The 27,602-nt window shown below is 41.3% G+C and overlaps 2 protein-coding genes across 3 annotated transcripts in view; both read right to left on the reverse strand.

The window, feature by feature from the left end:
- Positions 1-24,005, reverse strand: part of fgfr1b (fibroblast growth factor receptor 1b) — a 40,903-nt gene extending 16,898 nt beyond the window's left edge. The window contains exons 1-12 of one of the 2 annotated variants that reach the window (XM_061927327.2): positions 23,000-24,005; positions 17,886-18,032; positions 11,829-11,906; positions 11,585-11,757; positions 7,021-7,144; positions 6,787-6,959; positions 6,568-6,712; positions 949-1,139; positions 787-884; positions 581-702; positions 402-512; positions 152-333 (exon numbers count right to left, since the gene is read on the reverse strand). In XM_061927327.2, the coding sequence (XP_061783311.1) occupies positions 152-333; positions 402-512; positions 581-702; positions 787-884; positions 949-1,139; positions 6,568-6,712; positions 6,787-6,959; positions 7,021-7,144; positions 11,585-11,757; positions 11,829-11,906; positions 17,886-17,973 (1,485 nt within the window). In that variant the 5' untranslated portion in view covers positions 17,974-18,032; positions 23,000-24,005. Of the gene's footprint in view, positions 1-151; positions 334-401; positions 513-580; positions 703-786; positions 885-948; positions 1,140-6,567; positions 6,713-6,786; positions 6,960-7,020; positions 7,145-11,584; positions 11,758-11,828; positions 11,907-17,885; positions 18,033-20,450; positions 20,570-22,999 lie in introns of those variants that run through there. The other variant, XM_061927328.2, reaches the window with a different exon arrangement.
- Positions 24,006-24,182: 177 nt separating this feature from the next.
- marchf5l (membrane-associated ring finger (C3HC4) 5, like) overlaps positions 24,183-27,602 on the reverse strand; it is a 13,382-nt gene continuing 9,962 nt past the window's right edge. Inside the window, exon 7 of the mRNA XM_061927336.1 lies at positions 24,183-24,484. Within this exon, the coding sequence (XP_061783320.1) occupies positions 24,356-24,484 (129 nt within the window). The 3' untranslated portion in view covers positions 24,183-24,355. The remainder of the gene's footprint in view (positions 24,485-27,602) is intronic.

The following is a 27,602-nucleotide window of genomic DNA, read 5'->3' on the forward strand; positions in this document are numbered from 1 at the left end:
TAATCCTTGAAGGCCTAGGTGGGAAACGCACAGCCCACCACTGAGTAGCAGTCATGGCGCCCTGTAGGTGAGTGCCTTTTCTCATTATGGAGATGGCCTGAAAGCGAGTGGGCCGTACTCTCTATACACCACTCTGATTACGCCGTCTCACCTTCTTGGACGCCAGGTAGGACATTCCTCGGGCCACCTGGTATGCCGCCGACACCAGCTCTCGTAGCTCCACGCCGCCCGGCGCCGCCTTGCCCGAGTACTCGGAGGCGGGAGGCCGGCGAGCGCGTAGATACTCTCTGAGGTTCCCCAGCGCGGCGTACTCCACCACCACGTACAGCGGGCCTGCCACAAACCCGGGCGGCGTTCAGCTGACGTGCGGCAGGTTGGGGCGGAGCGTGCAGCTGGCTCACCATCACGCGTGCAGGCGCCGATCAGGTTGATGATGTTCTTGTGGCGACCGATCGTCTTCATCATTTCCATCTCTGAGACGAGGTCGAGTCGGTCCTTCTCGCCAGCGTCCGCTGCGCGCAACAGGAAGTGGAAGTTAGCTCCGGCTGAGAAACGGAAGGAAGCGAGACGGCTTCATCACCTTTCAGCATCTTCACCGCCACCTCGGTGACACACGCCGGCCGCTCCTCGTCCATGCCGACGACCTCCGCCAAGGCCACCTGTCCGAAGCAACCCTCCCCCAGCGGCTTGCCCAGCACCAGCCTGACCACATGCAAACACACCTCACTGGCTCCGCCCATTCCTTAGAGCGCCTGCTCAAATTTGGCGTGGGGGCTGCTTGTTTACCTGTCCCGGACAATTTCCCACTGAGGGTCGTAGGGAACCTGCTGGCCGCTGAACTGAGGCCTCTTGGACTGCCAGGGGGACGACGACGCCAGGGACACCTGTGGAGAGATGGCAGGTTGTTAGCATGGCGTGCTAGCGAGACGCTGCTGGCGCTGACATCACCTGTCTTTTCAGGGCCACGCTCTTTGCCAGCTTGTGGACCGCCAGCTGGCTGCTGACCGCTCGCTTCCTGGGGACGGAGCACAACTTGCAGATGACGGCCGTGAAGACCAAGGTGATGAGGATGAAGAAGCCCAGACAGTAGAGGAAGGTTAGCAGGTAGTTGGAGGAGGAGGGCGGGGCAGGGGGCGGATCTTATTCGGAGACAAGAGACCAATCAGCAGGTAGAAAAGATGACGTCTTCCTGCTCTTAATTCATCACAGCGCACTGTTAGCAATGCTACATTATCAATGCTAGCAGCTTTAACAATGCTACATTGGCTATGCTAGCAGCATTAGCAATGCTACATTATCAATGCTAGCAGCATTAACAATGCTACATTGGCTATACTAGCAGCATTAACAATGCTATGTTGGCTATGCTAGCAGCATTAGCAATGCTACATTATCAATGCTAGCAGTTTTAACAATGCTACATTGGCTATGCTAGCAGCATTAGCAATGCTACATTATCAATGCTAGCAGCATTAACAATGCTACATTGGCTATACTAGCAGCATTAACAATGCTATGTTGGCTATGCTAGCAGCATTAGCAATGCTACATTATCAATGCTAGCAGCATGAACAATGCTACATTGGCTATGCTAACAGCATTAGCAATGCTACATTATCAATGCTAGTAGCATTAACAATGCTACATTGGCTATACTAGCAGCATTAGCAATATTACATTATCAATGCTAGCAGCATTAACAATGCTACATTGGCTATACTAGCAGCATTAACAATGCTACATTGGCTATACTAGCAGCATTAACAATGCTATGTTGGCTATGCTAGCAGCATTAACAATGCTACATTGGCTATACTAGCAGCATTAACGATGCTATGTTGGCTATGCTAGCAGCATTAGCAATGCTACATTATCAATGCTAGCAGCATTAACAATGCTACATTATCAATGCTAGCAGCATGAACAATGCTACATTGGCTATGCTAGCAGCATTAGCAATGCTACATTATCAATGCTAGTAGCATTAACAATGCTACATTGGCTATTCTAGCAGCATTAACGATGCTATGTTGGCTATGCTAGCGGCATGAACAATGCTAAGTTGGGTATGCTAGTAGCATGAACTATTCTACATTGGCTATGCTTGGCGCTTTAGCTGCATTAGCAATGCTACATTATCAATGCTAGCAGCATTAACAATGCTACATTATCAATGCTAGCAGCATGAACAATGCTACATTGGCTATGCTAGCACCATTAGCGATGTTACATTAGCAATGCTAGCACCATTATCATTGCTACATCAGCTATGCTCGGTGCTTTGGCATTGTTAGCACCTTTATCCATACTACATTACCAATGCTAGCAGCATGACCAATGCTAAGTTGGCTATTATAGCGGTATTAAGGATTCTACATCAGCTATGCTCGCAGCATGGACGATGCTACACTGGCTACGCTAGCGGCATTGACGACACTACATCGGCTATGCTGGCAGCATTAACGATGCTATATTGACTATGCTAGCCGCATGAACGATGCTACATCGACTATGCTCGGTGCTTTAGCTTTGTTAACACCATTAGCGATGCTCGCACCTTTATCATTGCTACATCAGCTATGCTAACAGCATGAACGACGCTACATCGACTGTACTCTGTACTTTAGCATTGTTAGCACCATTAGCGTTGCTACTAGTGATGGGTTGATGAGGCGTCATGAAGCGTTTCGACACATTGCAAAACTGTATTGATACTGTGTCGATACTGTGTCACTAAATACTGACATCTGCTGGACATTAAAAATCCCTACAGGCAACCTATGGACCGACTCAACTGACACTGATTTGATGCCCTAGTACAGGGGTCACCAACCTTTTTGAAACCAAAAACTACTTCTTGGGTACTGATTAATGCGAAGGGCTACCAGTTTGATACACACTTAAATAAATAAATATATTGTCATTTGTAAGTTACACGTAAGTGTGATTTAAACAAGAATAGCTAAATAAATAAATTTATATATATAAAAAAATGGGTATTTCTGTCTGTCATTCCGTCGTACATTTTTTTTTCCTTTTACGGAAGGTTTTTTCTAGAGAATAAATGATGAAAAAAACACTTAATTGAACTGTTTAAAAGAGGAGAAAACAAGAAAAAATGTAAAATAAAATTTTGAAACATAGTTTATCTTCAATTTCGACTCTTTATAATTCAAAATTCAACTGACAAAAAGAAGAGAAAAATTAGCTTATTTGAATCTTTTTTTAAAAATTAAAAAAAGAATTTATGGAACATCATTAGTAATTTTTCCTGATTAAGATACATTTTAGAATTTTGATGACATGTTTTAAATTGGTTAAAATCCAATCTGCACTTTGTTAGAATATTTAACAAATTGGACCAAGCTATATTTCTAACAAAGACAAATCAGTATTTCTTCTAGATTTTCCAGAACAAGAAATTCAAAATACTTTGAAATAAGATTTAAATTTGATTCTACAGATTTTCTAGATTTGCCAGAATAATTTTTTTGAATTTTAATCATAGCAAGTTTGAAGAAATATTTCACAAATATTCTTCGTCGAAAAAAACAGAAGCTAAAATATTTATTATTCTTTACAATAAAAAATAAATAAATTTATTTGAACATTGATTTAAATTGTCAGGAAAGAAGAGGAAGAAATTTAAAAGGTAAACAGGTATATTTGTTTAAAAATCCTAAAATCATTTTTAAGGTTGTATTTTTTCTCTAAAATTGTATTTCTAAAAGTAATAAGAAGCAAAGTAAAAAATAAATGAATTTATTTAAACAAGTGAAGACCCATCCATCCATCCATTTTCTACCGCTTATTCCAAGTGAAGACCAAGTCTTTAAAATATTTTCTTGGATTTTCAAATTCTATTTGAGTTTTGTCTCTTTTAGAATTAAAAATGTCGAGCAAAGCGAGACCAGCTTGCTAGTAAATAAATAAAATTTAAAAAAATAGAGGCAGCTCACTGGTAAGTGCTGCTCTTTGAGCTATTTTTAGAACAGGCCAGCGGGCGACTGATCTGGTCCTTACGGGCTACCTGGTGCCCGCGGGCACCGCGTTGGTGACCCCTGCCCTAGTATATACAATAATATAAACCAAGTCATTGTATTTCATTTAGGATTATTTCATATCTTCATTTAAATAAAAATATATTTGTATCTTTTTTAGATACAGTCAATAAATAATGTGAACATGTATCATAACATGGAAATCTAAGAGAACGTGTTGTGGATGATTGTGGACTGGGAATTTTTTTAATTTTATTTTTTTACACATTTTTATAAAAAAAAAAAAAAGTTTTTCCGACGTATTACATTAGACGATTTCTCTTCTTAGTTATTATTTCTCGGGCTGTAGAAAAGAGCCGCTCACAGGGCACAGAGGAGGCGTCGGTGCGACACAGTTGGCGTATCGGTCACGTGACCAAAACAGCTCATGATCGGTCACGTGACTTTCTAAAAGCGGTACGCGCACCGACACAGGGTTTTGCTCTATGAGCTCGACGCATGCGCCGATGCATCGGTGTTGCCGGACCCATCACTAGTTGCTACGTCAGCCACGCTAGCAGCATGAACGACGCTACATTGATTGTGCTCGGTGCTTTAGCATTGTTAGCAACATTATTGATGCTAACGCAGGGCCGGCCCGTGGCATAGGCCGTATAGGCAAATGCTAAGGGCGCCGTCCATCAGGGGGCGCCACGCCAGTGCCACAAATGTTGGAGAAAAAAAAAAGAAAAAGAAAAAAGTTGGTACTATTATTTCTAAATACAAAAAATAACCCCACGTTAATTAAAATGTAAAGTAAAGCCTATTTAATAGAAATATTATTTGTTACAACATTACGCCCCCCCCCCCCCCCCTCTTCCCCCCGCACGGTGCGCCCCCTCCCTTCCCGTATCATGACTCTTTTTGGATGTCACCACATCAAAAAATCAACACAAGATGTCAAAACGGCCAAAACTGTCAGGTGCCAAGGGAAGAAAAAAGAGAAAAGAAGAGGAGGAGAAACGAGAAAAAGACAGAGGTAGCAGGTAGGTAACGTTAGCCTACATGAAATTATTTGTCTCTTACAGAATGTGATAGTAGCTGGCTTTTTAGCATTAAGCTAATGTTACATGATTCGGCAATTGCTAATCAATAAATAGCTAGTTCTGTTTTAACGTCGGGTTAATATTGTGGAGGGGGCTAAATTGTTATGGAAAATAATAATGTAACGTTAGGTAATTACAGTACTCCCACCTTACATTCCTCAGGGACATTTGTATTAGATCTTTTAAGCAGGTGTTTTTTGTTTACATTGTTATTGCCTTCTGGTTAGCTAATGTTTGCCCTGCAGGTAATAGTCACTTTTCCACCCCTTTATATATTAGGTATAGTTGTAAGCCTAGTTGTTAAAGTGCACATCAATAATGTTAATTAAGCAATATCACATGAGAGGGAATGCTGTTTTTTAATTTAAGCACTGCTGTGATTCGGTTAAAGGTAATCATAACAAAACATTCTCATATAATATATGATACTGTTACTTTGCATTCTGCTATTCAGCATTTCACTGTAATGATGACAATAAATTGAATCTAATCTAATTTGCATATCAGTTAACATCATACATATATCTCTTTGGTTTTTCATCTATATTATATAATTTCATTTTATTCCTGGAATCATATGTTTTTATTATTAAACTGTAATACTCAATGGTGTCACATACTCCTTTCTTCAGATGCACTGTTGAAGTTTCTAAATCCCACCCCTGGGCCATCTACCACATCTACCGCTGCTGCCTCCACTTCAGCAGCACAACCCACCAGTTTTGCAGCAGAAAAACATACAGCCATCTCTTCACTTGATGAGAGATTTCAGAGCCTTGGAGAGGTGAATGACAAGTTTGGAGTACTCCTCAATTTCCACAACTTACAAAAAGAAGAGCTGCTACAGCCCTGAGTACTACTCTGACCCATGACAGCCAGCTGGACATTAATGGCACAGAACTTGCAATGGAAATGCAGAATTTCCCACCATTGCCATCAAAGAACATGACAAACATGGAACTCTTGACCTTCCTGCATGAGAAGAAGCTGGCAGAAATGTACCCCAACATGTGGGTTGCTCTGAAAATCTCTATTAAAAAGCACAAATAGAGAACTCTGTAGGATCCCCTTTTTTTGTAATATAGTTGTTAAAGTCATACTGGTTTGATATCTTGTTTTGTGCAGTGCCTTATTTATATTGTATTTTTAATGTATTTTATGCAACTTGTTGACACGTTTTATTTTGTGTTTATGTATGTAAAAAATATTGTATTTCATATATTCATTTTTTATTTTTTGTATTCATTTATTTATTCTTTTTTTTTTTTAAATCTTGTTAACTATTCTGATTGTTAATTTGCTTTCTTTAAGTAAAAAAAAAAGTCAAAGACAAAGCTATTCGGTTTCTTGTGAGTATATACAGTTCACTGCCGATGTGGGGGGGCGCCACCTAAAATCTTGCCTAGGGCGCCAGATTGGTTAGGGCCGGGCCTGTGCTAACGGCATGTTGATTCCATCAAGAGGCGGAGCCTGCTATCTACCTTTGAGCACCGTGAGCCAGGCTGAGTGTTGCGTGACGCCAATGGAGTTAGTCGCCACACACGTGTACTCGGCGGCGTCGGCGCTGCTTATGTTCTTTAGAGTGAGAACCTCCATGTTTTCTTCGGTTGTGTTCAAGTTCCCCGTCTGACAAAAAAAAACAACACATGAAGCTTGTCGTTACGATGAGCCAACGAGCTCGCAAACTGTCCTCGTGTAACCTTGACGACGAGTCTGCTCGGGCTTCCGTCGGGTCGGCGGCCGTGTTTGACCCACTGCACGTGAGGCTGCGCGTCGCTGAAGACGCGACACGTGAACGCCACGTCGCTGCCGACCACCGCCGTCTGATTGGCCGGCATGCCGGCCTGGAGGAGGGGTCTGGAGGCGGGGCGCTCTGTGGCCCGAGAGCGTCCACGTTACCAAAGAGGCGTGGTCACATGGAGGCGGGCTCTTACCGATGACGTCCAGTCGGTACATGTGTCGGATGCTGCCGTGCTCGTTCTCCACCACGCACGTGTAGTTGCCTCGGTCGGACGGAACCAGCGAGTCCAATTTCAGCGTCCACGCGTGGTTTCTGATCTGCAAGCGCCAGACACGTGTTTAACCCTTGTGTGGTGTTCGGGTCTGTGGGACCCGTTTTCGATTTTTATTAAAAGAAAAATGATACAATTAATACATTTTTCAAACTGAGACTCACTGACTTTGGCTCATTTTCTGTGAAGAACATATACCAGAATACATATTTAATGACCACACACCATACACCCCCCTTACACATTTCTATTACATATAAGATGTCCGGGTCCACTGGACCCGGGGCTAATAGAAGTGTGTAGGGATGTCCTGATCCAGTTTTTGCACTTCCGATCCGATACCGATATTGTTTTTGCATTTCCGATCCGATACCGATACTGACCGATACTGGCCTATCCGAGCATGTATTAAAGTTTAAAGTTATTTAGCCTACTTAGTTGTCAGAATCATGTTGAAAAGGGTTTTAGTACTCTTGATAACAACTAGCCAGCTGAATTAGGGGAGTTTGAATAATACACAATGGTTGGTAACAAGAAACTGACCTGTTTATTCAAGGATAAACACAAAATAGACAAAATTATACATGACAAACAGAAATGGCATCATTGAAACTAGGGCTGGGCAATATGGCCTTTTTTTAATATTGCGATATTTTAAGGCCATATTGCGATACACAATATATATCTCGATATTTTGCCTTAGCCTTGAATGAACACTTGATGCATATAATCACAGCAGTATGATGATTCTAATGTGTTTTGATTGATTGATTGAGACTTTTATTAGTAGGTTGCACAGTGAAGTACATATTCCGTACAATTGACCACTAAATGGTAACACCCCAATAAGTTTTTCAACTTGTTTAAGTCGGGGTCCACTTAAATTGATTCATGATACAGATATATACTATCAGATATATACTGTCATCATAATACAGTCATCACACAAGATAATCACATTGAATTATTTACATTGTTTATAATCCAGGGTGTGGAGGGGGGCGCCGGATGTAAGTGTCAAAAAGACAGCCAAAAGAGTTTGATATGAGAATAAATCTAAAGTTAAAATATAGGGTAGAAATGCACCCATTTGCAGGAAATGTAGTCTTGATTTTCAAAATGTTCTTTCAAGGCTTGCATGTCTACATTAAAACATTCTTCTTCATACTGCATTAATATATGCTACTTTTAAACTTTCATGCAGAGAAGGAAATCACAACTAAAAAAATCACTAATTTTTTCATACGGTGTTGATGTGGACATTTTTGCCTCTGCATTTTGATGGTGTGGACGTGTGGTACCAAATGGAGATAAGCGTCTCGACAGACGTCACAATATTTGAACAATGATGACGAAAATTGTTGTCTCTGTCATGTCCGTGTGTCGAAAATTGCTATGAGCTTATTTTTTTATTTGATTTTGTGCGTGGCATAGATTTGCTATGCGCAGAGGACGTTTAAACAGTGCGCAATTGCACAGGCGCGCACCTTAGAGGGAGCGTTGCTCGCACGGCTGCGCTAGCATCACAGCTAACGTTAGCCATGCTGCTACCTCTCTGCTCAGGGAGGACGTATATGTATGTGACGTATGACGTGACAGTATGTGACGTGTGTAAGAAGGTGCGCTTGCTGTCTGTGAGAGGGAGACACAGGAAAGAGTGAGAAGAGCCTGTCGTGTAATGCCAGCAGCTAAAAGCAACTGCGTGAGAATTGTGGATGTGTTGAAGGTGTGCTGGAAAATGCGGAACGGAAATTACGCAGCAGCAGAAAAGTGGAATGTATTATTTAAATCGGTGCGTTGGAAAACACGGACCGGAGTTTTTTTTAAACTGGATCTGGGTCGGCATTTTCCCATGCCTTGCCTATACGCAATTTTTGGCAAATATCGGCAGCCGATCCGATCCAAATATCGGATCGGGACATCCCTAGAAGTGTGGAAATTGATGTTCTGTGTACCACACACACACACACACACACACACACACACACACACACACACACACACACACACACACACACACACACACACACACACACACACGTCTTGCCTACTTTGTGTGGACCCACGTTTGGTCAGTAGGTTGTGAGGGCCCCCCTTTCCACTATAGCTAGAATGATGAAAAAAATATATCTCGCACTAGATGGGAGTAGAGAGTTGCAACCTCACTTCAGAATGCAAAACCCACCAAGTAAAAAAAAATTCACTTTTGTAGTTGTGAGGACCGACCGCTGTTGCTAGGTAGATTTGACCATACACACGCATAGTAGTAAGTTATGTGAGTTGGCCCTTTTTAAGGACAGCAAACACACACACACACACACACACACACACACACACACACACACACAGGAGGAGGACAGAGTGTAGGTACTGTTGCGTTTTGGACCAGTTGTTCCTCCCAGGGAATTCAAGTCACAAGTCGCTCCCAAGCTCTTTACGACACTTAAAGCTGAGTTGAAAAACCACCAGAGACAGAATAGGTATTTTGTAATATATTTGCAAAGCTTTGCAGATATACATTGAGACCAGTCCAGCATAGAACATTCAATTGCGCCGCTAAGATGGTCTGCCCCCCGAAAAACCCTCTCCCCTCTTAAGTCCCTGGCAGTCATGTCTCTCTAGCCAAAACAAATGTCCATTATCTCTCTCTCTAACATTCCTCATTCAAGGTTAAGCACACAGTTTTGCAGACAACCAAAAGACCACAATTGGAAGAAAAACACTAGCTGTTTTGTAATATGATTATGAAATAAAAAGAAGTAACACTTAAATTCGGATATATGTAAATATCTGCCTCCGACAATTCCCCCTTCAGATCTTCTAAAAAGATCTTTATCACTAGTACAACACTTCTAGAATACGCCCCTCTTTGAGCAAGCTAGTAAAAAATTAAAAAGCATAGTTACATGGGAGATAAACGGAAGGAATCTATGTCAATGTCGTCACTGTCAGGGAAGGAAACTATCATTTCTCGAAAGTCACCACTTTCATCAGGGGGTCAAATGTGCGAGAAAATGAGAGCAGACAGTGTTGACAAACAATGTTGCAACCTTGTGTGGGAACCGCAGGTGCAGAAACACAAAAGCAGAATCCCTGTGGGATGCAGAAACTGGCAGAGAAATTTTCCGTGCAACGTTCATATTGTTGTTACTCAGCCAGCGTTTGTGGGTCTGATGGACCCGTTTCATTTTGTGGCTTTTAATGCCTCACAATAAAACACTTTTATGTTAAAATACTGAACAGATGTTTATTGGGATAAGGTAAACATCTGTTTTAACATAAAACATACTTGCCAACCTTGAGACCTCCGATTTCGGGAGGTGGGGGGAGGGGGGTGGGTGGGCGTGGTCGGGGTGGGAGGGGGCGTGGCTAAAAGGGGAGGAGTATATTTACAGCTAGAATTCACCAAGTCAAGTATTTCATATATATATAACAAATACTTGACGTTCAGTGAATTCTAGCTATATATATATATATATATATATATATATATATATATATATATATATATATATATATATATATATATATATTATATATACATATATATATATTTATTTTATTATATGTATATATATATATATATATATATATATACATATATATATATATATTAATTTTATTATATACATATATACATATATATATATATATATATATATATATATATATATATACATATATATATATATATTAATTTTATTATATACATATATACATATATATATATATATATATATATATATATATATATATATATATATATAAAAAATAAATACTTCAATTTCAGTGTTCATTTATTTACACATATACACACACATACCACTCATCTACTCATTGTTGAGTTAAGGGTTGAATTGTCCATCCTTGTTCTATTCTCTGTCACTATTTTTCTAACCATGCTGAACTCTGATGATGCATTGCTGTGTGGCACGCACAAAAGTGCTTTCATCAAATGCACTAGATGGCAGTATTGTCCTGTTTAAGAGTGTCACAACATTGCTGTTTACGGCAGACGAACTGCTTTACGGTAGACGAAAACGTGACTGCTGTTGTTGTGTGTTGTTACCGAGCTGGGAGGACGTTAATGAAACTGCCTAACAATAAACCCACATAAGAAACCAATAAATCGCCCTCCATCATTCTACAGTTATAACGTGATTGGGCAGGTATGCTGGTTATATTGTGGGTTAGCGGACTCAGGTCCTCATGGACCTGAGTCCGCCTGAATTTCGGGAGATTTTCGGAAGAAAATTTGTCCCGGGAGGTTTTCGGGAGAGGCGCTGAATTTCGGGAGTCTCCCGGAAAATCCGTGAGGGTTGGCAAGTATGACATAAAAGTGTTTGATTGTGACGCGTTAAAAGCCACAAAATGCAACGGGTCCATCAGACCCACAAACGCTGGCTGAGTAACAACAATATGAACATTACACAAGAATTAAGCCCCGCCCACACAGGTCATGTCGACTCATCGGCAAAAAAATCACCTTGTAGCCGCCGAGTCTTTGATCTTGACGCACGTCTTTGCCGTTCTTGTACCAGAGCAGCTGCAACGGCGGACTCCCCGTCGCCGGGCAACGGAGCTTCACGCTGGCACTGGCGGGAAGGACGTACAGCTCTCGGTCCATCTTCTCCGGGGACGTCCACCGCGGCGCCATCGCTGGCGAGGGGGTAAAAAGGGCAGCCATCTTGTTTTGAGCATTCAGAGTAAGCGGAAGGGAGATTGGTCACCTTGATGTGCCAGGTGTTCGCTGCTCGTCGACATCTCCTCGGAGGAGGACTCGTCTTCGGAGGACGTCCCCGTGGCGACTGGAAAAATCAAAACGTCAAAGCGTCGTCTTGCACACAGCAAAACAGTTGATATGCGGCTGTAACCACACAAAAATATCAGTAAAAATCTTCTATCTGAGGGGTGCCCGGAATAATTATGTATAAGTTATCACACAACTCTTATGCTTAAAGGCCGTTGCTATAGTTATTATCTATTGTGCTCAAGTTGTACTTTTCTATCCGTGCAAAGGCACACAACTTGTAATCTTCCATTGTAGTGATGGGTTGATGAGGCGTCATGAAGCGTTTCGACACATTGCAAAACTGTATTGATACTGTGTCAATACTGTGTCACTAAATACTGACATCTGCTGGACATTAAAAATCCCTACAGGCAACCTATGGACCGACTCAACTGACACTGATTGTATGCCCTAGTACAGGGGTCACCAACCTTTTTGAAATCAAAAACTACTTCTTGGGTACTGATTAATGCGAAGGGCTACCAGTTTGATACACACTTAAATAAATAAATATATTGTCATTTGTAAGTTACACATAAGTGTGATTTAAACAAGAATAGCTAAATAAATAAATTTATATATATAAAAAAATGGGTATTTCTGGCTGTCATTCCGTCGTACATTTTTTTTTCCTTTTACGGAAGGTTTTTTGTAGAGAATAAATGATGAAAAAAAAACACTTAATTGAACGGTTTAAAAGAGGAGAAAACACGAAAAAAATTAAAATAAAATTTTGAAACATAGTTTATCTTCAATTTCGACTCTTTAAAATTCAAAATTCAACCGACAAAAAGAAGAGAAAAACTAGCTAATTTGAATCTTTTTGAAAAAATTAAAAAAATAATTTATGGAACATCATTAGTAATTTGACCTGATTAAGATACATTTTAGAATTTTGATGACATGTTTTAAATTGGTTAAAATCCAATCTGCACTTTGTTAGAATATATAACAAATTTGACCAAGCTATATTTCTAACAAAGACAAATCAGTATTTCTTCTAGATTTTCCAGAACAAAAATGTTAAAATAAATTCAAAATACTTTGAAATAAGATTTAAATTTGATTCTACAGATTTTCTAGATTTGCCAGAATAATTTTTTTGAATTTTAATCATAGTTAGTTTAAAGAAATATTCTTCGTCGAAAAAACAGAAGCTAAAATATTTATTATTCTTTACAATAAAAAATAAATAAATTTATTTGAACATTGATTTAAATAGTCAGGAAAGAAGAGGAAGAAATTTAAAAGGTAAAAAGGTATATTTGTTTAAAAATCCTAAAATCATTTTTAAGGTTGTATTTTTTCTCTAAAATTGTATTTCTAAAAGTAATAAGAAGCAACGTAAAAAATAAATGAATTTATTTAAACAAGTGAAGACCCATCCATCCATCCATTTTCTACCGCTTATTCCAAGTGAAGACCAAGTCTTTAAAATATTTTCTTGGATTTTCAAATTCTATTTGAGTTTTGTCTCTTTTAGAATTAAAAATGTCGAGCAAAGCGAGACCAGCTTGCCAGTAAATAAATATAATTTAAAAAATAAAGGCAGCTCACTGGTAAGTGCTGCTCTTTGAGCTATTTTTAGAACAGGCAAGCGGGCAACTCATCTGGTCCTTACGGGCGACCTGGTGCCCGCGGGCACCGCGTTGGTGACCCCTGCCCTAGTATATACAATAATATAAACCAAGTCATTGTATTTCATTTAGGATTATTTCATATCTTCATTTAAATAAAAAATATACTTTTATCTTTTTTAGATAGTCAATAAATAATGTGAACATGTATCATAACATGGAAATCTAAGAGAACGTGTTGTGAATGATTGTGGACTGGGAATTTTTTTAATTTTATTTTTTTTACACATTTTTATAAAAAAATAAAAAAAAAGTTTTTCCGACGTATTACATTTCAGACGATTTCTCTTCTTAGTTATTATTTCTCCGGCTGTAGAAAAGACCCGCTCACAGGGCACAGAGGAGGCGTCAGTGCGACACAGTTGGCGTATCGGTCACGTGACCAAAACAGCTCATGATGGGTCACGTGACTTTCTAAAAGCGGTACGCGCACCGACACAGGGTTTTGCTCTATGAGCTCGACGCATGCGCCGATGCATCGGTGTTGCCGGACCCATCACTATTCCATTGCGAGTTGTGTCGCAGCAGCAGTTTGTTTCCAGACCCTGCCTGTTGACAGCCAAGGACGGACTTCCAAGCACCTCAACGCAGACAAAACAGAGACAGGGCGAAATCATTTCCATTCTGAATAATCACGTATTGTGTCTACTGGGGCTGCTTGTATGATCCCTCCCTTCAGAAGCAGCCTCTAGGGAACTCCTGAATGAATAGAGGAGCACGGGGGCTGTACCTTAGAGCAGTGTTTTTCAACCTTTTCTGAGCCAAGGCACATTTTTTGCCTTGAAAAAATCCGGAGGCACACCACCAGCAGAAATCACAAAAAAAAACGAAACTCAGTTAACGGTAAAAAGTCGTTGTCGCAATTGTTGGATATGACTTCAAACCATAACCAAGCATGCATCAATATAGCTCTTGTCTCAAAGTAGGTGTATTGTCACAACCTGTCATATCGCACCGTGACTTATTTTGAGTTTTTTGCTGTTTTCCTGCGTGAAGTGTTTTAGTTCTTGTCTTGCGCTCCTATTTTGGTGGCTTTTCCTCTGTTTTTTGGTATTTTCCTGTAGCAGTTTCATGTCTTCCTTTGAGCGATATTTCCCGCATCTACTTTGTTTTAGCAATCAAGAATATTTAAGTTTTTTTTTATCCTTCTTTGTGGGGACATTGTTGATTGTCATGTCATGTTCGGATGTACATTGTGGACGCCGTCTTTGCGCCGCAGTAAGTCTTTGCTGTTGTCCAGCATTATGTTTTTGTTTACTTTCTAGCATAATAGTGTGAGAGTCCAGTCCATAGTGGATCTAACATAATAGTGTGAGAGTCCAGTCCATAGTGGATCTTACATAATAGTGTGAGAGCCCAGTCCATAGTGGATCTAGCATAATAGTGTGAGAGTCCAGTCCACAGTGGATCTAACATAATAGTGTGAGAGTCCAGTCCATAGTGGATCTAACATAATAGTGAGAGTCCAGTCCATAGTGGATCTAACATAATAGTGTGAGAGTCCAGTCCATAGTGGATCTAACATAATAGTGTGAGAGTCCAGTCCATAGTGGATCTAACATAATAGTGAGAGAGTCCAGTCCATATTGGATCTAACATAATAGTGTGAGAGTCCAGTCCATAGTGGATCTAGCATAATAGTGTGAGAGTCCAGTCCATAGTGGATCTAGCATAATAGTGTGAGAGTCCAGTCCATAGTGGATCTAGCATAATAGTGTGAGAGTCCAGTCCATAGTGGATCTAACATAATAATGTGAGAGTCCAGTCCATAGTGGATCTAACATAATCATGTGAGAGTCCAGTCCATAGTGGATCTAACATAATAGTGAGAGAGTCCAGTCCATAGTGGATCTAACATAATAGTGTGAGAGTCCAGTCCATAGTGGATCTAGCATAATAGTGTGAGAGTCCAGTCCATAGTGGATCTAACATAATAGTGTGAGAGTCCAGTCTATAGTGGATCTAGCATAATAGTGTGAGAGTCCAGTCCATAGTGGATCTAACATAATAGTGTGAGAGTCCAGTCCATAGTGGATCTAACATAATAGTGTGAGAGTCCAGTCCATAGTGGATCTAACATAATAGTGGGAGAGTCCAGTCTATAGTGGATCTAGCATAATAGTGTGAGAGTCCAGTCCATAGTGGATCTAATATAATAGTGTGAGAGTCCAGTCCATAGTGGATCTAACATAATAGTGAGAGTCCAGTCCATAGTGGATCTAACATAATAGTGTGAGAGTCCAGTCCATAGTGGATCTAACATAATAGTGTGAGAGTCCAGTCCATAGTGGATCTAACATAATAGTGTGAGAGTCTAGTCCATAGTGGATCTAACATAATAGTGTGAGAGTCCAGTCCATAGTGGATCTAACATAATAGTGTGAGAGTCCAGTCCATAGTGGATGTAACATAATAGTGTGAGAGTCCAGTCCATAGTGGATCTAACATAATAGCGTGAGAGTCCAGTCCATAGTGGATCTAACATAATAGTGTGAGAGTCCAGTCCATAGTGGATGTAACATAATAGTGTGAGAGTCCAGTCCATAGTGGATCTAACATAATAGTGTGAGAGTCCAGTCTATAGTGGATCTAACATAATAGTGTGAGAGTCCAGTCCATAGTGGATCTAGCATAATAGTGTGAGAGTCCAGTCCATAGTGGATCTAACATAATAGTGGGAGAGTCCAGTCTATAGTGGATCTAGCATAATAGTGTGAGAGTCCAGTCCATAGTGGATCTAACATAATAGTGTGAGAGTCCAGTCCATAGTGGATCTAACATAATAGTGAGAGTCCAGTCCATAGTGGATCTAACATAATAGTGTGAGAGTCCAGTCCATAGTGGATCTAACATAATAGTGTGAGAGTCCAGTCCATAGTGGATCTAACATAATAATGTGAGAGTCCAGTCCATAGTGGATCTAACATAATCATGTGAGAGTCCAGTCCATAGTGGATCTAACATAATTGTGAGAGAGTCCAGTCCATAGTGGATCTAACATAATAGTGTGAGAGTCCAGTCCATAGTGGATCTAGCATAATAGTGTGAGAGTCCAGTCCATAGTGGATCTAACATAATAGTGTGAGAGTCCAGTCCATAGTGGATCTAGCATAATAGTGTGAGAGTCCAGTCCATAGTGGATCTAACATAATAGTGTGAGAGTCCAGTCCATAGTGGATCTAACATAATAGTGTGAGAGTCCAGTCCATAGTGAATCTAACATAATAGTGGGAGAGTCCAGTCTATAGTGGATCTAGCATAATAGTGTGAGAGTCCAGTCCATAGTGGATCTAACATAATAGTGTGAGAGTCCAGTCCATAGTGGATCTAACATAATAGTGAGAGTCCAGTCCATAGTGGATCTAACATAATAGTGTGAGAGTCCAGTCCATAGTGGATCTAACATAATAGTGTGAGAGTCCAGTCCATAGTGGATCTAACATAATAGTGTGAGAGTTCAGTCCATAGTGGATCTAGCATAATAGTGTGAGAGTCCAGTCCATAGTGGATCTTACATAATAGTGTGAGAGTCCAGTCCATAGTGGATCTAGCATAATAATGTGAGAGTCCAGTCCATAGTGGATCTAACATAATAGTGAGAGAGTCCAGTCCATAGTGGATCTAACATAATAGTGTGAGTGTCCAGTCCATAGTGGATCTAGCATAATAGTGTGAGAGTCCAGTCCATAGTGGATCTAACATAATAGTGTGAGAGTCCAGTCCATAGTGGATCTTACATAATAGTGTGAGAGTCCAGTCCATAGTGGATCTAACATAATAGTGTGAGAGTCCAGTCCATAGTGGATCTTACATAATAGTGTGAGAGTCCAGTCCATAGTGGATCTAGTTAATAGTGTTTGTTTGCAAAATAAGCCTGTCTCATCCATATTAAAAACTTGTTTAGGATTATTTCCCCCACCACAGTATGCATTCTGTACTGTACAGGACACATGGCATGTAGAAGATACGCTGTAAAAAATTACACACACAATCAATCAATCAATCAATAAATAAGTCAATGTTTACTTATATAGCCCTAAATCCTGAGTGTCTCAAAGGGCTGCACAAGCCACAACGACTTTCTCGGCTCAGATCCCACATCAGGGCAAGAAAGAACTCAAAAAAACACACAAAGTGAACTGTGTTGTAGCGAGGGAACACTTGTATTAGAAAAAAAATATGATAGAAATAACTGCTGTCATTTGATTATTATTAAAAAAAAACATTTAACTTGTTTTTAAGTCAGTGTGCACGTCTGATGTTGCTCACACGTGCTCCAATACTCAGGGAGTTTTTGCGTTTGCTCACACACGCGTGAAAAATCCGAGGGAACGTTGGTCACGGGTGGATCATCTCACCTGAGTCTGAGTCAGAGGCGGCGGGTTGTCTCCCGGCGACAGGAAGCAAAAAGGTCACCAGCAGCAGCAGCAGACGGCCGGATGCCATCTTGTGTTATGATTCTCTTTGCCCCTGACGGCAGGGGGGCGTGGCCAACGTACTACTTTCTACAGGGAACACAAAGTTTGTGAAATAACACTTGAGTTCCGTGAACATTATGCCATCACACACATAATGTCAGTGAAGATCATACTTGCCAACCCTCCCGGATTTTCCGGGAGACTCCCGAAATTCAGCGCCTCTCCCGAAAACCTCCCGGGACAAATTTTCTCCCGAAAATCTCCCGAAATTCAGGCGGAGCTGGAGGCCACGCCCCCTCCAGCTCCATGCGGACCTGAGTGACGTGTTGACAGCCTGTTCACAACATTGCCGTAAACAGCAATGTTGTGACACTTTTAAACAGGACAATACTGCCATCTACTGTACATGCAAATGTGACCCACCCATAATCTGTCACATTTTTGTGTTGATTTATTTATTTTATTTTGTGGTTTGAATTCGTTTTTGGAGCTGTCATTCCACATTTATCAGTATTCACATTGGTCAGTAAGGGGCAGTAGGGCGTTTCTTCCCAATTGAATGCTATCACCTGCAGACCGGAAGTGTCTTGTCATTCTGATGAGCGCGACCAGTCTGTGAACAATTGAAACGCCCTGTGTGCTTTTTCCTCCTGTATAACAGGTTAGTTTTGGTGAATCAACTCACTGAATAATATCCATGTGATCTCTATAAGTTTAAGTACACATTCTGATGGTGGAGCCTAACTCTAAAGTGTTTGTGAGTTGTAGTTTGTATTTGTGAATGAATCCAGTGCACAGCTGCAGTAATCAATACAAAAAGGCGACGTGAGTGCGCAATGTTTATATAGGAACTTCTGATCCTAATTCAGACTCCCAAATTAGAGCTCCCGTTTTCTTATTGATTTTATAATGTATATTTGTATAATGTGTGTGTGTTCTGAAATAGTGACAGAGAATAGAACAAGGATGGACAATTCAATCCTTAACTCAACAATGAGTAGATAAGTGTTATGTGTGTGTACCGTATTTTCCGCACTATTAGCCGCACCTAAAAACCACAAATTTACTCAAAAGCTGACAGTGCGGCTTATAACCCGGTGCGCTTTATATATGGATTAATATTAAGATTCATTTTCATAAAGTTTCGGTCTCGCAACTACGGTAAACAGCCGCCATCTTTTTTCCCCGTAGAAGAGGAAGTGCTTCTTCTTCTACGCAAGCAACCGCCAAGGTAAGCACCCGCCCCCATAGAACAGGAAGCGCTTCTTCTTCTACTGTAAGCAACCACCCGCCCGCGTAGAAGAAGAAGAAGCGCGCGGATATTACGTTTCATTTCCTTTGTGTGTTTACATCTGTAAAGACCACAAAATGGCTCCTACTAAGCGACAGGTTTCCAAGACGCAATCTCTCCATCCGCACACGGACTACTATTTCACAGCAACTGCCTAAAGACTTTCAAGAAAAGCTGGCTACTTTCCGTGCATATTGTAAAAACAAGATAGCTGAAAAAAAGATCCGGCCAGAGAACATTATCAACATGGACGAGGTTCCACTGACTTTTGATATTCCTGTGAACCGCACTGTGGATACAACGGGAGCACGTACGGTGAATATTCGCACCACAGGGAATGAGAAGTCATCCTTCACTGTGGTTCTAGCTTGCCATGCTAATGGCCAGAAACTTCCACCCATGGTGATATTCAAAAGGAAGACCTTGCCAAAAGAGACCTTTCCAGCCGGCGTCATCATAAAAGCTAACTCGAAAGGATGGATGGATGAAGAAAAGATGAGCGAGTGGTTAAGGTAAGTTTACGCGAAGAGGCCGGGTGGCTTTTTTCACGAAGCTCCGTCCATGTTGATATACGACTACATGCGCGCCCACATCACGCTGGTTTTTAATATATTATTAAAGTTTGACTGACCTATCTGACTGTTTTTTTGACATTCCTTTAGCGCAGTTAGATGCGGCTTATAACACGGGGCGGCTTATAGGTGGACAAAGTTTTGAAATATGCCGTTCATTGAAGGCGCGGCTTATAACCCAGGGCGCCTTATGGTGCGGAAAATACGGTATATGTGTAAATAAATGAACACTGAAATTCAAGTATTTCTTTATATATATATATATATGTATGTGTGTAATAAAATATATATATATATATATATATATATATATATATATAGCTAGAATTCACTGAAAGTCAAGTATTTCTTATATATATATATATATATATATATATATATATATATATATATATATATATATATATCTTAACCACGCCCCCCGCCCCACCCCTGACCACGCCCCCCACCCCCACCTCCCGAAATCGGAGGTCTCAAGGTTGGCAAGTATGGTGAAGATTGTTATGGGACCTTTTTCTGTCTTCACGCACACTCATCGTGTCGATAAAAATCAACGACAATAAAAATATGTGCAGTTGATAATAAATACACTAACTTTGATATTAGATTTGATCATTTCATGACGTTTGTAGGCAGGCTTACCTCAAATGTGTCGTTGAGGACCAAACAGATCAAGCATCCACTTTTAATCCTTTCATTGTATTCTCTTCTCCTTCTTCGACAACCTCCTTGCCCTCCTCACAGGACACGCCCCCCCCCCCCCCCTCCAGTGGGCGTGTCCACGCCCATCTGCAAATGAAAGATGACATTTGGAGGATTGTGTGAGTGGACAGGAGGACACAGCCCGCGTTGTGATGTCATCGTGACACAGAGGTCAGGGGTCAGCTCATACTGTAAACACGGCATAGGGAGACAGGCCTGAGCTATGCGAGGGGCGGGGCTTGCACATCCTGTTTCCAGATTTGTGTCGGTGGCACCGGCAGCGGCGACTAAGTGGACTGGTCAGAACCACAAGCATCCGGAACATTCCGCTTACCAAAAAATGTAACGACCTGTTTTTCTTCGCCACCAGGTTGCATGTTCATGGAGTGTACATCCGCTTACTTGATGCTAGCATCTTCTTTCTGTCATGTTGCCAGTCGCCAACAACACACTAAATATTATAAAGTGTGTGTGTGTGTGTGTGTGTGTGTGTGTGTGTGGCTAAGTCCAAAATAAGCGTGCAAAACATTCCTGAGCTTGCGGTGTTGGCGTGAATGTAGGGAGGAGGCTGCATGATTGTGTGTTTTCCTGACAAACATGTGACTCGCACACACACACACAAAAAGAATGTGTGGCGTTTGAATATTTCTCAAATACAGGCCACTAGGGGGCGATGTTAAGCAACATGACTGCTGCTAAGTAATGAAGCAGGACACAAGGGCTTCTTAACTCAGTGTTTTTCGACCTTTTTTTTTAGCCAAGACCCATTTTTTTAATTGAAAACACCAGCAGAAATCATTAAAAAATTTAACTCAGTAGTCAATATTGACAGTAAAAAGTGTTGGATATGACTTTAAACCATACTTGCCAACCTTGAGACCTCCGATTTCGGGAGGTGGGGGGGTGGGTGGCGTGGGGCGGGGGCGTGGTTAAGATATATGTATATAAAAGAAATACTTGACTTTCAGTGAATTCTAGCTATATATATATATATATATATATATATATATATATATATATATATATATATATATATATATATATATATATATTTTATTACATATATATATATATATAAATAAAATAAATACTCAGTGTTCATTTATTTACACATGTACACACACATAACACTCATCTACTCATTGTTGAGTTAAGGGTTGAATTGTTCTATTCCCTGTCACTATTTCAGAACACACACATTATACAAACATACATTATAAAATCAATAAGAAAATGGGAGCTCTAATTTGGGAGTCTGAATTAGGATCAGAAGTTCCTATATAAACATTGCGCACTCACGTCGCCTTTTTGTATTGATTACTGCAGCTGTGCACTGGATTCATTCACAAATACAAACTACAACTCACAAACACTTTAGAGTTAGGCTCCACCATCAGAATGTGTACTTAAACTTATAAAGATCACATGGATATTATTCAGTGAGTTGATTCACCAAAACTAACCTGTTATAGAGGAGGAAAAAGCACACAGGACGTTTTAATTGTTCACAGACTGGTCGCTCTCATCAGAATGACAAGACACTTCCGGTCTGCAGGTGATAGCATTCAATTGGGAAGAAACGCCCTACTGCCCCCTACTGACCAATGTGAATACTGATAAATGTGTAATGACAGCTCCAAAAACGAATTCCAACCACAAAATAAACTAAATAAATCAACACAAAAATGTGACACATTATGGGTGGGTCACATATGCATGTACAGTAGATGGCAGTATTGTCCTGTTTAAAAGTGTCACAACATTGCTGTTTACGGCAGACGAACTGCTTTACGGTAGACGAAAACTTGACTGCTGTTGTTGTGTGTTGTTACCGCGCTGGGAGGACGTTAATGAAACTGCCTAACAATAAACCCACATAAGAAACCCTCGATCATTCTACAGTTATAACGTGACTGGGCAGGCATGCTGTTTATATTGTGGGAAAGCAGACGTGAGAACAGGCTGTCAACGCGTCACTCAGGTCCGCCTGAATTTCGGGAGATTTTCGGGAGAAAATTTGTCCCGGGAGGCAGGCCCGGCCCTAACCAATCTGGCGCCCTAGGCAAGATTTTAGGTGGCGCCCCCCCACATCGGCAGTGAAGTGTATATACTCACAAGAACCCGAATAGCTTTGTCTTTGACCTTTTTTTTTTTACTTACAACTATACCTAATATATAAAGGGGTGGAAAGTGACTATTACCTGCAGGGCAAACATTAGCTAACCAGAAGGCAATAATGTAAACAAAAAACACCTGCTTAAAAGATCTAATACAAATGTCCCTGAGGAATGTAAGGTGGGAGTACTGTAATTACCTAACGTTACATTATTATTTTCCATAACAATTTAGCCCCCTCCACAATATTAACCCGACGTTAAAACAGAACTAGCAATTGCCGAATCATGTAACATTAGCTTAATGCTAAAAAGCCAGGTTACTATCACATTCTGTAACAGACAAATAATTTCATGTAGGCTAACGTTACCTACCTGCTACCTCTGTCTTTTCTCGTTTCTCCTCTTCTTTTCTCTTTTTTCTTCCCTGGGCACCTGACAGTTTTGGCCGTTTTGACATCTTGTGTTGATTTTTTGATGTGGTGACGTCCAAAAAGAGTCATGATACGGGAAGGGAGGGGGTGCACCGTGCGAGGGGAGGAGGGGGGGCGTAATGTTGTAACAAATAATATTTCTATTAAATAGGCTTTACTTTGCATTTTAATTAACGTGATCATCAGGAGATTTCTCCTGATGATTGAGGGAACCCCCTCATGAAACAGGCCTGTAGAGATGAAGTAGTCTTGTGATTTTCTTTCCCACACATACATATATATATATATCTTTTTTATTTTTATTTTGGCGGGGAGGGGGGTAAATTCTAATGCTTTGTAAAAAAATTTACTGCCGCTCACGCCTCCTGCCTCATTGGTATCGAACCTGTGTCTTGTTGGTATTATAACTTCCCAAAGTGGTGTTATCAGATTTTAATGCTAAACAAAAAGGTCTAAGTCCATCTTGTCTGTTATCTACATGTAAAGTGGCAATTTGGCTTGAACCTATAGTCCATTTCGCCACATGTATTTTTTTTTGCACGTTTGTATCGACTAGCTATCGAAGTATCGGTACTAGCTATCGAAGTATCGGTACTTTTGACCACCCTAAAACACAACGTCCATTAGGCTACATTATTTAGCTGCGTTTATTAGCCTTGTTTCCTTTTTAGATATGTTTTAGTCTTGTTTCTTATTGGATATATGTTTGTTAGCCATTTTTCTTTTTAGTTAGGATTTATTCGCTATATTTTCACGTTTGTATTGTTAGCTAGTAGCTAGCTTACATGGCATAGTACACACTATTTTCATTTTTTATGGCCAATAAGTTACCTTGAGAAGACGTGCCGCCGACAAAGACTAAACGCCTCTTGTAATGGTGGAACGACATCAAATTGACGGGCCATAGTTTGGTTTAATTAATAAATAAAAATAAATAAATGTCTGAGTCTACAATCTCCCCTCACTCCACTTCCGCTATCAACTCATTGGCGAAATCGTCCAATGAGATCCTGAGGTCATCGCAGTGACAGCCAATCAGGGCAGGTGGGCGTGTCCCTGTGTCCCACAAGTCTAACTAAAGTTGTGTACAAATGTGCTAAATAATGTAACACATTTATTCAGACTTTGAACAAAAAAATAACCATATTATGAATTTCTGAGGTTAACAGGTGATTTATCAAAGTATTTCATTCTTTTTCTTTCTGTACATTTGTATTCATCTTGTGCTTCTCAGCTTTTTTTTGTTTTTTTAAACCAGTGTATGAGCAGGTCCAGTTCTTGGTCTCAAAAGGGACCCTCATGAACTGGAGGGGTCCGGCGAGGTGTCGGAGTAGTCGAGGATGCGTCGCTCAGCCTGAGTGACGTGCTCCTGGTGTTTCAGGTACACTTTTAACGAGCCCTTCAACAGCACAAACGCGACGCCACCCTGCGGACGGAGGACCACGGTAAAGTGAGTACCTTCAAAATAAAAGACTCTACTGTATGTCACGGCCCCCTCCTCTTGAGAGGGCAGTGGCACATACAGTGCGACTGGAAAATATTCACAGCGCTTCACTTTTCCCACATTTTGTTATGTGATTGTTTAAAAATGGAATAAATTCATTTGTTCTCAAAATTATACAGACAACACCCCATAATGACAATGTCAAAATATTTTTTTTTTGGCGCAATACTTTGGCAGCAATTACAGCCTCAAGACTTTTTACAGCATTCCTGTGCGGAGGGAGGAGAACCTTCCAGAAGGACAACCATCTCTGCAGCAAACCACCAATCAGTATGGAATAGTGGCCAAACTGAAGCCATTCCCTCTTCAATGGTTTGCCAAAATGCACCCGAGAGACTCTCAGACCATGAGAAACAAAATCTCTGGTCTGAGACAAATATTAAAGTTTTTGGCATGAAAACCAGGCACCACTCATCACCAGGCCAATACCATCCCTACAGAGAAGCACGGTGGTGGCAGCATCATGCTGTGGGGATGTTTTTTTTAGTGGCAGGAACAGGGAGAATAGTCAGGATAGAGGGAAAGACGAAGGCAGAAATCTACAGAGACATTCTGGATAAAAAAACAACACTTCTCATCTAACCTGATGGAGCTTTTGCTATTGAAGTGAATTAATTTACTCATTATGTTTTGCATGTGGTGAATGTTTATATTCATCTTGGAAAAAGCAAACCACCAAGTTTAATTAAATAGTGGTATTCCAGTTTGAGCACATAATAAGATAAGGCCCCTTAGTTTGATATTCGCAGGTGGATTGGATCACTTCTTGTAGGAAAGAGGCCCTAATTGGGACTTTGGAATGCAAAAGTGATAGCCCTATCCTTGAGAAGAGACTACATGTCTAGCTCAACGTCAACATTTAAGTTATGACTTAAAGCAGTTGTTTTCCAGACACTTTGTGCTTTGTGCTATGTTTAAGCCAGGGGTCTCAGACACGCTGCCCACACCTTTATGTGGAATTTGAAAGCTGGTGCGGCACGCGGGTTTTAAATGAATGGCTCAGCGTCATGCGTGCCGTGATGGTAGAGCATATAGCACCCACTACAGCCACCGTGCCTGATCAGCCACATGTTGTATGGGGCTTCCGCTTCCTCAGTAGGTGACAGCAAGGCATACTTGGTCAACAACCACACAGGTCACACTGACGGTGGCGGTATAAAAAAAACAACTTTAACACTCTTACTAATAATGCGCCACACTGTGAACCCACACCAAACAAGAATGACAAACAAATTTCGGGAGAACATCTGCACCGTAACACAACATAAACACAACAGGACAAATACCCAGAATCCCATGCAGCCTTAACTCTTCCGGGATACATTATACGGGACGGCGTGGCGCAGTGGAAGAGTGGCCGTGCGCAACCCAAGGGTCCCTGGTTCAATCCCCACCTAGTACCAACCTCGTCATGTCCGTTGTGTCCTGAGCAAGACACTTCACCCTTGCTCCTGATGGGTGCTGGTTAGCGCCTTGCATGGCAGCTCCCTCCATCAGTGTGTGAATGTGTGTGTGAATGGGTAAATGTGGAAGTAGTGTCAAAGCGCTTTGAGTACCTTGAAGGTAGAAAAGCGCTATACAAGTACAACCCATTTATCATTATTATTTATCATTTATACACCCCCCCCCCCCCCCCCCCCCCCCGCTACCAAACCCTGCCCACCTCAACCGACGCACAGAGAGGGGGGGGGGTGTATAATGTAGCCCGGAAGAGTCAGGGCTGCATGGGATTCTGGGTGTTTGTTCTGTTGTGTTTATGTTGTGTTAAGGTGCAGATGTTCTCCCGAAATGTGTTTGTCATTCTTGTTTGGTTTTGGTTCAAAGTGTGGCACATTATTAGTAAGAGTGTTAAAGTTGTTTTATATGACCACCGTCAGTGTAACCTGTATAATGTAGCCCGGAAGAGTCAGGGCTGCATGGGATTCTGGGTGTTTGTTCTGTTGTGTTTATGTTGTGTTAAGGTGCAGATGTTCTCCCGAAATGTGTTTGTCATTCTTGTTTGGTTTTGGTTCAAAGTGTGGCGCATTATTAGTAAGAGTGTTAAAGTTGTTTTATATGACCACCGTCAGTGTAACCTGTATGGCTGTTGACCAAGTATGCCTTGCTGTCAAGCAAATGATGTATATTGTATAACAAATGTTGGGCTGGCACGGCACATATTGTAGAGGGCGTCAAATGTTGTACCATAATGGCACGCCCTTATTATAGCTTTAAGGGTGAAAATCTGAGAATATTAATCCCGGGAGTTTTCTGCGAGAGGCACTGAAATCCGGAAGTCTCACGGGAAAATTGGGGGGTTCAGCAAGTAAGCTGCTGAGCCGCATCAGAGTGATCAAAGAGCCGCATGCGGCTCCGGAGCCGCGGGTTGCCGACCCCTGGTTTAATAGATGTCATCAGTGTTTGAACCTGACAAATCACTACAAAGAGGAATGGGCGAAACTGCCCAAAGATAGGTGTTAGAGATGCGCGGTTTGCGGGCACAACCGCGAATTATCCGCGGATCGGGCGGATGAAATTTAAAAAAATTAGATTTTATCGTCGGGTCGGGTCGGGCGGTTGAAATAAAAAAAAAATTAGATTTTAAATAGATTCAGGCGGGTGGCAGTTAAACCAATTCGGAAATATATATACATAGTTAAATGTTGTTACCCACATACGAAAAACGAGCAGGCACCTGCTGCATATGCCACAACAGAAGAAAAAAAAAGAAAAAAAGAGATGGACACTTTTACGGAGCGGAGAAGGGACGCCTCGCCGGGGTCCGGGACCGAGGCCCCTTCCCCCGAGAGGGCCCCACCGGGAGCCGTAGCTGAGGCGATCCGCGAGAAGGGCCCGACGCACGTCCAGGGTCAGCACCGCGCCCACCGCACCGACACCCCGCCTCGTCCGCCTTCGCCGCGGCCGGCGTCACGCGCAGCAGGTAAGCAGCTTACCTGCCCGCCACCCCTGTTGCCGGGGGCGCGTAACAGGGGTCACTCCGTGCGCAGTGCGCTCACGAAAGGAGTGGGGCTCACCCTGGTTGATATAGACAGCAGGACGG

Source organism: Nerophis lumbriciformis, linkage group LG32, assembly GCF_033978685.3.
Source record: "Nerophis lumbriciformis linkage group LG32, RoL_Nlum_v2.1, whole genome shotgun sequence".
Taxonomy (NCBI): Eukaryota; Metazoa; Chordata; class Actinopteri; order Syngnathiformes; family Syngnathidae; genus Nerophis; species Nerophis lumbriciformis.